Source organism: Prinia subflava, chromosome Z (assembly GCF_021018805.1).
Source record: "Prinia subflava isolate CZ2003 ecotype Zambia chromosome Z, Cam_Psub_1.2, whole genome shotgun sequence".
NCBI lineage: Eukaryota > Metazoa > Chordata > Aves > Passeriformes > Cisticolidae > Prinia > Prinia subflava.
In genome coordinates this window covers 30,105,253-30,115,110 of record NC_086283.1, presented here as the reverse complement: position 1 = coordinate 30,115,110, position 9,858 = coordinate 30,105,253, and the positions used below count along the sequence as shown (strand labels likewise).

General features: G+C 50.8%; 2 protein-coding genes across 3 annotated transcripts; one reads left to right on the top strand and one right to left on the bottom strand.

Moving 5' to 3' along the window:
- Window positions 1–2,444: 2,444 nt before the first annotated feature.
- Window positions 2,445–6,526, bottom strand: KLF4 (KLF transcription factor 4). The gene is given in 5 exon segments (XM_063422420.1): window positions 2,445–3,558; window positions 5,047–5,211; window positions 5,290–6,187; window positions 6,315–6,500; window positions 6,503–6,526. Coding segments are annotated over 5 exon segments (1,449 nt in total). The 3' UTR covers window positions 2,445–3,382.
- LOC134563959 (Wilms tumor protein 1-interacting protein-like) lies at window positions 6,522–9,573 on the top strand. Of its 2 annotated transcripts, none has more exons than XM_063422423.1 (2): window positions 6,522–7,289; window positions 7,510–9,573. In XM_063422423.1, the coding sequence occupies exons 1-2, from the start codon at window positions 7,034–7,036 to the stop codon at window positions 8,130–8,132; spliced, it is 879 nt and encodes a 292-aa protein (XP_063278493.1). In that variant the 5' UTR covers window positions 6,522–7,033; the 3' UTR covers window positions 8,133–9,573. The 2 variants fall into 2 exon arrangements, with proteins under 2 accessions (XP_063278493.1, XP_063278491.1); XM_063422421.1 differs by having other exon boundaries at window positions 6,522–7,353; window positions 7,510–9,570.
- The last annotated feature ends 285 nt before the right edge of the window (window positions 9,574–9,858 follow it).

Sequence of the window (9,858 nt, the reverse complement as noted above, 5' to 3'; positions counted from 1 at the left end):
CCATCTATAAATGCTAAGCGTGCCCCAGAGAGATTTGGGCTAGGGGTGAGAAGGATTAAGGACGGCTGTAGTTTGACTGCAGAGATAACTCCCTGCCACGAGAGATTTTGCCTTCAGTAGCTGAAATAGTGCTCTGGGGCAGCTCTGGAGGTGCTCACCCGATGTTAGAGAGGCCACCCCTAATAACCTCAAACCCTGACTTTTAGATGCCCCAGCAAAGTGGCACATGAGTACAGCTTTAGCAATGCTAAACAAATCTTGTTTTTCAAGACATACCTACAAGACTTCTCAGTGTTTTACATATGTTTTTATGAGATACGCTTTTTGATATATGTGTTGTTTAATTGCATCCATGTGCAACCCTGCACCTAAGTGCGACTCTGGGATCCCAGACACAACAAAACAGATGGCAAACACAATGTGCTGTTTCCAGCTCTACTTACCAGCGCACTGCTCATTTCAATATTTCCCCCAGAGACCTCCTTAAGAGTAAGGACTACCTCTCATGAGTTGCATGCTGTATGGCAAAAAGTGAGCAGTTGGCACCTGTCCCAAGAAAGTATAGGAGTAGCAATTTGGAAATGGTTAAAGACACAGCAGCACTTCCCTTTAAATACTAAGTTACAGTCCTGTCTCTTTCAGTCTGAAAATTCATACATGAGGACAGTTTGGTTAGGATCAGGGAAAAAAATGGAATTTAAAAAAAAAATCAAGTGGAATAGGGAACAATGCCCTGTTTCAAGACTGCTATTGTTCATGCAACTAGAAACCTAGGGTCCATAAAAACATCAAGCAGAAACTGAAGCTGGCTGAAGCAGATAATGCCTTTCTAAGTGTTACAGTGTTCTACAAAATCCTTAAGGGTGCATAATGACAGAACTCTTGAAATGCAAAAGAAACCAGTTTCTCAGATGAAATTTTCAGATTTCAGTACTTACAGATGTGCTAGAACATAGACCTTGCACATATGTAAGGGGTTTTGAAGGTAGCCACACAAAGGAGATCTCACACCTGGCAAGCGTGCCCCGGCATTATCAGATGAGGACATTTCAGGCCCTCAGCACATGGCAGCTTCAATGCTGACCTTGGATCTCTCATTCAGAATTCACAGGCAGAGCAACAGAGGAGGTAAAAAAAATGCCTGGTTTAATTGTAAAAAAGTTTTCACGTGGAAAAAACTTCAGATAAAAGATGACTCATAACTTTAATTTAGCTTTAAATACTTGCTATTTGCAAACCAAACAAGACATTCCTTACTCCCTGTGTTACCTATAAAGCAAATCAACAAAGATAGCTTTCAGTTAACAAAGCATGCCTAGGCGATAAGGGGTGAGAAATATTTTCTGCATCATTGTATTACTTACACAAACTGAGAGAGAAATGTGAGTTTTAGTGGCATTCCAAAGGCACATTCGGACATAAAATTTTGATATTGCCACTTTTGTTTTATCTACTACAAAGATAGAAATGCCTCTTGCCAGCTATTTTTTTTCTAAGCTTTATTTGGCACCACATACACCCAAATTCCTAACTGACAGACATTACAAATCAGCTGAAGAGGAATCACTTCTTCACTTTTAATGAAGAGTAGGGAGAAAAACAGGTCCTATTCACCTGGCATTAATGTAGAAATCATCTGTTTGCTACACATTCTGTAAGGCAGCTGGAACGAGGTCTCGACGGAGAAGCGTCATGGAGCTGGCAATGACCCGGGGCAGGCTCACTGCTCCCAGAGCCACGGCGCAGCATGTGCCGCTGGAGGGACGCCGGGGACCTCGCAGCAACACGTCCTCAGTCCCGGCATGGTCAGCCTCCTCTGGCTATGTGTGCATTCCCACAGGAATCCTGACTCTTCGATGAGTGACTGGATTCTTAAGAGAGAGCAGGTTCCAAAAGAAAACTCCGTGCAGGTGATAGTTAAGTGGTGTTTTGTGCATGCGCCCTTTATTCTTTGAGCCAGGTTTAATTCTTTGCTCAGCATTACTCAGTGGGTTTTACTTTGCTCACACTAAAGTGATTACACCGGCTTGCCTAAGAAATCCAAGAGAATGAAGATGGGAATCCTTCACTGCTGAAAAGACTCCTAAAAAAAAAAATTTCTAGGATTTGTTACCATCAGATGCCCAAAGTCTTACATCCTCAACAGAATTATGTCCTCTAAAAAACAACTTAAACTAAGTTACTTTAAAAATGGTAAATTATTTGCACCCACATGGGTGAGATAAGTGGCAACTCGACATCCAGAGCAAAAACTTTCCATACACCTTTTTCCCTAAAAAGAGATGTTACATCAGCACTGCACTTAGACAGTCTTGTCTTCCAGAGTCTTGAGACTACAAGCATTTGCCCCCACCCCTTCCTTGCCCTGGTAAACTCAACCACTACAAATACCTAACAAACTTTCTCTGGCCATGTTCATACAGAGGAAAAAACTAGAGCAACCATTCAGATAAAATATTATAGGTTTATTTTAAACTTATTTTCACCTTGAATATGCAAAATACAAATTCCAGCAAAAAGTTCATTATTACTTCGTAGTTTACAAATATACAAAATAGAAGTTTGCTTAAATTTATATTACATATTCATTATGTAAAGAACTATATAGAAAACATTTGTTCTGCTTAAGGCATATTTGGGAATAAACCATTGTACAAACTATTGCACATTGAAACCACAGTGCATTACAGACTGTCTGCATAAAGTTATTTTCTTAATAAAAAAGATAAACCAGGGTTATTCACCTGATTTAGGTCATAATTGGCAATCGGAAAATAAAAAATAGTTCCTTGTCAGATATGCAGCAGTTTGAGAACTTTGGCTTCCTGGTTTTGGTACCTCTAGAACCAACAGTCACTAAGCACCATGAAATAGGCCTTTAAAACACAATTCTGTACCTGAATTTCTCCTCCTCTTTTAACATTGTAATGGCTTTTAGAAGGAAAAAAAAAAAAAAAAAGGAAAGTACAAGATGACATGTACATCTAATATTGCATTGAAAGGAAATTAAGGGAATGTCATTTCCCTGTGTAATATCCCCACCCTCCGAACTATATACAGTCTGTTTAAACCCTGATATCCGTGACTTCCAGTCACTCCTTGGCATTCTGTAGTCCAGGAATAATTCAAGTTGGATTTACAAATGGAATGATAAAAGATCCAGTCATTGACCCCAATGTCTTTGGTTCTCTTAAGTGTATAACTGTAAAAAAAGCTGCAATGTCCATAGGCAGTTATCCCTCTTTTCCACTCTTTGGAAGACTTCACCTCTATTATCTGTAGTGCTTAAAATGAGTTCTCCCCGTCTTGTGGAAGACAGTCCTTGTACTGTAAATACTGAATCTCTGCGGCAGTCGGGGGAAAGATCCACTGCTTTCCCAAATCAGAAGTGCCTCTTCATGTGTAAGGCAAGGTGGTCTGACCTGGAGAAGGCTCTGTCACAGCGCTGGCACTGGAAAGGGCGGTGGCCTGTGTGTTTTCTGTAGTGACGAGTGAGTTCATCGGATCGGGCAAACTTCCACCCGCAGCCTTCCCAGTCACAGTGATAAGGCTTCTCACCTGTAAAAAAAACAGAACAAGCAATGAAACACATCAGTTAGGCGTTTTGGTTTTTTTGTGGCCATGACCTGTAGCACCTTCTTTCAAGCTATTGTCCTAGACAAAACAAAGGGTGCTCAAACGCAATGGAATTCATGAAGCATTTGCAAACAAACTACAAAGACTAAAAGAGCAAGGCTGTCTTTTCAAGATGTACAGGTACTATGAAATGCTAATGTCATTTAAACCTTCACTAAAATGATCGATTTCACTGCCTTGCATGTGAGACTTCAGAGCACCCGAGTGTGTATTTTTGCTGGTGGTGTTACACAATCAAATAGCAACCAGAAATAGCTCAGCAGACAACGTATTTAGATAATTGCAGGTCTCAAGAATTAAAAAACAGCTGGAAACTGTTTTCATTAGCTCAGCCTGATCAAGGATTCAATCTTACTAGTGTCTTCATTATACAAAAACCACTGTTGATGGAAAGATGAGCTTCCCCAACAATTACGAACTCCCTGTCCTACACATCCTGGGGATGGTACTGACTAGCTCGGGGCAGATGTTCACTCATCACTTGCCTGACCTTTTTCCCCCTGCTGCCATTACGGGAAGATGTAGACTAACTACTGCAGCGCCAGTTTATTTTCCCTTTCCCATGTCCTCTTCAGGAGAAAGTTTTGAATTGGGTTCACAACCCGGGGATTCAAATTATGCAAATTCCCAGGTTATTTAGTCACTGTTACAGAATGCCCATGCTGGCAAAACCCATGTGCTGTACCTGCTTTCACAAGCTCAGTTACTGCAACTCTGCACTCAGCTGCAAGGTTGATATTTGAGACTGGGCTCAGATACACACTTTGGGCAGATATTATCCTAATTCTAGCAGTGGACAATCGACAGTTAAACTCTGCTGGTGCAGAGGTAGATATCCTACAGGTAGGTGAGGTATCCCAACAGAGCTGAAACTCAGCTGAAAGCCCCTGCTTTTCAGAGAATCTATCTCGTTTTTCCCAAAAAGGGAGCAAGAGCTTGCAGAGGTGCACAACCTCTTGCCTCACAGCCAGCCAAGAGAAGGGTGCATGTGCGAGGCACTTAACCACCAGCAAAAAAAGCAGTTATCTTTGAGAGAGGTCTGCTGCGTTCTCAGAAGAGGGCCAACACAATCCAGAGCAACAAATCCCAGTCGGCTTCCAACTACCTGCTAATTAGCTAGCCACATAGCAAGAAAGAAGTATCAAACTCTGACTTGGCAAGAAACCCACTCGCTCCCACATCTGAGTCACTCTGAACCATTAAGCAAAATGTCAAGCCAATACGCGAAGACTGCATAGGACTTTACAGAGCCAAGGGGGGAGGAAGAAAAAAAAAGACCCGGAAACCCAGCAAGGAAAAGACTTGTTGCCTTTAACCCTCCTCCTGTGCTCAGGGTTTTCCAGTGTCTGAGGGGGTCCCCCCATGCTCCTCAGGCCAGGCCATCCCCCTGATCCCAGAACCGGGACTAACCTGTGTGGGTTCTCAGATGCGCCTTGAGGTGTGAGCTTTTGGTGTAGGTTTTGCCGCAGCCCGCATAGTCACAGGTGTGTGTGGCCGTCCTTTTCCTAGGCCACGACCGGCGTCCCCTCTTGGGCTTGGTCTCCTCAGGCAGGCAGCTCCCCGGCGGCATCAGCTCTACAGGCGGACAGGGAGGAGTGAGCACGGCCGGCGTCCAGCGCGGACATCCGCTGCCCCAGCACCGCGGGGACTCACCTTGGTACTGGAGCGCGCCGGGAGAGAGCTGCTCCGGCAGGAACGGGGGGTACCCAGGAGCCGGGGGGTAACCCGGGGGCAGCGGCGGGTGGCTCAGCCCCGGCGTAGCGGGAAGACAGTCTCTGCCGCTTAGCATCTCCTCAGGCCCCAGCGAAGGCGTACTCCGGGCGGGCAGCGGGCGGCTGCCCAGGGCGAAGTCGTGCTGGGGGGCTCCTCGGGGGCTGCTCCCGTGCGGTGGCGGCGGGGCTAGGGTGCACGGCGGCGCGGTCTCCTGCTTGATCTTGGGGCACATCCGCGGCAGGGAGGTGTAGGGCGCGCCGGAGCCGTCGGTGCCGGGCGGCGGGGCGGCCGGGCCTCTCTTGGGGCTAAGCCCCGGGTGGCTGTAGTCGCCCACCGCCTTCACCACGAACTTGCCCTGCAGGCTGCCCAGGGGCGGCAGCGCGGCCGGCGCTGGCAGGTACACCGCGTCCAGGTCCGGCCGCATCAGCTCGGCCACGAAGCCTCCCGAGGGGGACACGTCGGTGATGTCGGCCAGGTTGAAGGGCGCGGCGGACCCGGCGGCGGGCGCCCCGTCGCAGCTGCCGCCGCCGCCGCCGTAGATGAGACCGGCGGGCTCGGACCGGGGTAGCCGGTAGGCGAAAGGCCCGGCGGGGCAGGGGCTGGCGGTGGGGGCCGGGGTGGCGGCGGGAGCCACCACCACGGCGGCGGCGGCGGGCTCCTGGTGCATGAGCGAGTTGGAGAGGATGAAGTCGAAGTCCAGCAGCTCATTGAACTCCTCGGCGTCACGGCGGGGCCCTAGAGCGGCGGCGCCTTCCAGCTCCGACGGCGGCGTCTCCACCGGCCGTGCCGATAGCGCCGGTGGCGGCCGCTTCAGCTGCGACAGCTCCTCCCGCCAGCGCTGCGGGGACATGGCACGGCTCAGCCAGGGCCGCATGGCGCCGCGCCCACCCCGACGGCCCCCGCCCCGCCCGGCCCCGTTCCCTCCGACCCCGTCCGTGTCGCGGCGCCGCGGCGCCGATACTCACGTTGCCGGGGCCCGCGGGCCGCGCCGCTTTCTCGCGGCCCGCGGCGCCCGCCGCGAAGGTGGCGATGGAGGGAAGGAGCGTGCCGCTGAGCGCCATCTCGCACTCGCCGGGGGGCTGCCTGCGGTGGGGAGACACAGCGGAGTCAGCCGGCGGCCGGGCAGGGAGGGGACGGAGGGAGGGAAGGCGCCGGCCGCGCCCGGCACCCACCGCATCCGTGCCGGGCCGTCCCGCCGAGCCGCCGCCGCCGCCGTGGTCTCGAGCACCGCCGCGGAGCAGAGGGAGGAGAGGCAGCACGGACGCGCCGTCCAGCCGCGCGGAGCCGGCCCAGCGCCGCCGCCGGGGCGGTGCCCCGGGAGCGCCCTGCTGCTGCTGCTTCTTCTTCTTGCTCGGCGCTGCGCGGAGCGGGGCGCGGAGCGCTAGCGGAGCCGCGGGGACGAAGAGGAGGAAGAAGAGGCGGCGGCCGCCGCCCGGTAACGCGGCTCCTGCACCGGCAGGGCGGAGGCGCGAGGCGTTTCCCGAGGAGCCGCGGCCATGTGGGGAGCCGGGCAGGACGGACGGGGTGCGGTGGTGCCAGTAGGGAAAGGAGGGATGGCTAGAAGGAGGGAGGCGCCGGGCGCGCTCCGCCGCCACCGCCGCCGCGCCCCGCTCGGCACTGCGCGGTCCTGTCGCCGTCGCTCCCTCTTATCATCTCACTTCGCGGGCGCGCCGCCCCCGCCGCCATGGCGACGGCGACAACAAACGGACATGTGGGGAAAAGGGGGGGACGGGGCGGGACGGGCCAGGGGAGCGCCCGGAAAGAGCGGGGGCTCCGCCCCGGGTGCCCCGTGACGCGGCCGCGGGCGGTGATGCTGGCGCGGGGGGCGGGACACAGGGACAAACGCGCCGGGGATGCCCGCGCGCCGCGGGGTCTCCCGCATCGGCGGCAGGGTGGGAACTCCCGTCGGGAATCGTCGGCCCCGCGTAGAAGGGAAGGAGGTGGAACGGAGCGTCCCGAGCGGCCGGCAGGGCCGCTCTGCCTCTCCGCCTTCCCCCTAGACTTGTATTTGCTTATTAGTTTTCGCCTTTTTTTTTTTTAGCTTTTAATTTTTTCTCTGCTTCTTCCCTACTTTCTTTTTTTTTATTTTTTTTTTTTAATTTTTTAATTCTTTCTTCTTTCTCCTTTGTGCTCATTTTCTGAACCGCCCCGACGGTGCAGTCCTTCACACGACCCGTGCCAGCCCTGGGCTATTCTCGACTCCTCTATCGCCGGGACGCAGCGGTCCGGGAAGCCGCGGTCGAGCAGCCCGCACTCCCGGCTGTGCCGGAGGCGCGGTGGGTGCCAGGCTGGGAGTAGTCAGAAAAGAAAAGAAAGGAAAAGAAAAGAAAAGAAAAGAAAAGAAAAGAAAAGAAAAGAAAAGAAAAGAAAAGAAATTAGAGAAAACTACAAAACCATCCCCAAATTTAGCACAGCCCCGAGGGGAACCGCAGAGAACGGCCCGAGTTCCTCCAGAGGGCAATGGCGAGCCGGCGCCGCGCCCCGGCGCCGCGCAGACCCGACGGGTCGTGTCGCGGTGCTCCCCGATGGGCTCCGTCCTGCCCCGGTGGGCCGTGTCCTTGCTCCTCCCGAGCTGTCCCGGTCGGTGCAGCGGGGTCTGCGGGCCCCCCGGCAGCCTTCCCGCTGCCCCCCGGCAGCCTTCCCGCTGCCCCCCGGCAGCCTTCCCGCTGCCCCCCGGCAGCCTTCCCGCTGCCCCCCGGCGCCGCCGGCCGCTCTCCAGAACTGGTCGGGCCGGAGGGGTGAAGTCCCAGCTCTGCGTGATTTGCAAACATGAGCCTGAGTAACTTACGATGACTGAATTAAACCTTAAAATAATAATAAAATGCCGTGCTTTATTTTGCCTAACCGGTTTTGCCGGTTTTGTGTTATGAGTGTTAATTATTAATAACTTTGGCACTAAAAAGCAGAGCGTTGTTTGTTTCTTTGGTGGTTTTTTTGGGTTTTTTTTGTTTTGTTTTTTTTTTTTTTTTGTTTTGTTTGTTTGTTTGTTTGTTTGTTTATTTGTTTTGTTTTGTTTTGGTTTTGTTTTTTTCTGCTCAAAGTCCGTGTCTTGGCAGAGGATGTGCCAGGAACTTACAGGTACAAAAAGGATTAGTGTGAGGAGATGAAGGCTGGTGAAATACAGGACTATGCCCAAAAAGGGAAGGGAGGCACCTTCCCCGTTCAGAGGTGCAGGGCTGGGTTCTGCTCAACCCTCTCGGAGCAGGTCCCAGCTGTGACTCTCAGGGCTTGTGCTCTAAGACTCTCTGACAACCACTCTGCGTATCCAGACTGAATGCACACAGCTTTAGGTCTAAACCTCCCTTCTACCTTAGTCTCAGGAGAAGGTCCCTGATGTGGAGGTTTGCAACTCTCTGAACATTTTTTCCCCATCAGTTTTTTGTTTCTTTCCTCTCATTGTAAATTTTTTAATTTACAGATCTCACAAGCCATGCAGCATTTTCCTGGTCCAGATTTCAAATGCAGGATCATTTGAGGCCAACATCAAAATTGAAATCACATCCCTTATTAGAAACTGGAGAACAAGAATGCTTCAAAAGCAGATAAGTGATCTGATATCTTTGAAATAAATGCCAGAACTTCACGGGTTCCAGGAAGAGAAGTTTTGAATATTGCAGACTGAAATAAAACAGGTTTGCTTTCACAATCTTTCATTAAAATAGTTTTGATTACCATGTTTCTGGATAATTGAGGCAAGACACGTGTGAGGTATGTGTAAATTTCATGTTAAAAAGATGTGGCCCACTTTCATCTGAGTCTTGATTTTGAACTGAGTAAATGTTGGCAGGGTGCTTAAAAAACTGGATGTTTGAAGGCATTGGTAAGTCTAATGACACCTGCATTTGAACATCCCGCATAAAGATCAACACATTCTTTTTTTCACTAATGAGGCACACTAGTGATTTCTTCCCTAAAATGATAAGGAGTGAGATTTAATGATCCCAAGTGTGGAAATTTGTAACTGCTCACAACTAATGCTTTCCCAGCCTACATAACAACCTAAATGCTGTTTTCTTAGGACAGATTTTTTTAACATGCCTTCTCTTGCCAGCTGACCATTTCTCCCAAGTCTCAGTTTGCTTTAAATTTCCCAATTTTCTCTAAAACTTTCCTTCCACTAACTCAGAACACAGCATGTTTCTGTGCTGTTCAAAGCCGACTTTGGGGATTGCCTAACTCAGATAGAGAATTGCACAGAATTTGTGTCCCTGTTGCCTTGGGGTGTGCAATGACATTTTTCCAGATGATGCTGTGCTGGGACAGAAAGGAGTCTGCTGCAGCCCTCGCTGTGCCAGACTGCTGTGGCCTCTGTGTGTTTCTCTCCCTCCCTAGGTGGAAGAAGGAGGTTTCTTCCACATTTACCACATCTCACTGTGGGACTGGGGTTGCCCTAGACTTTGCCACTCATGGTGCTCACCCATTTTGGCAGAAGAATTATTACCTGATGCAGACAACTCGTATCGATGTCCAAAGTGTAGAGCAGAGTAAAAATGACCAAGTGAAAAGCCT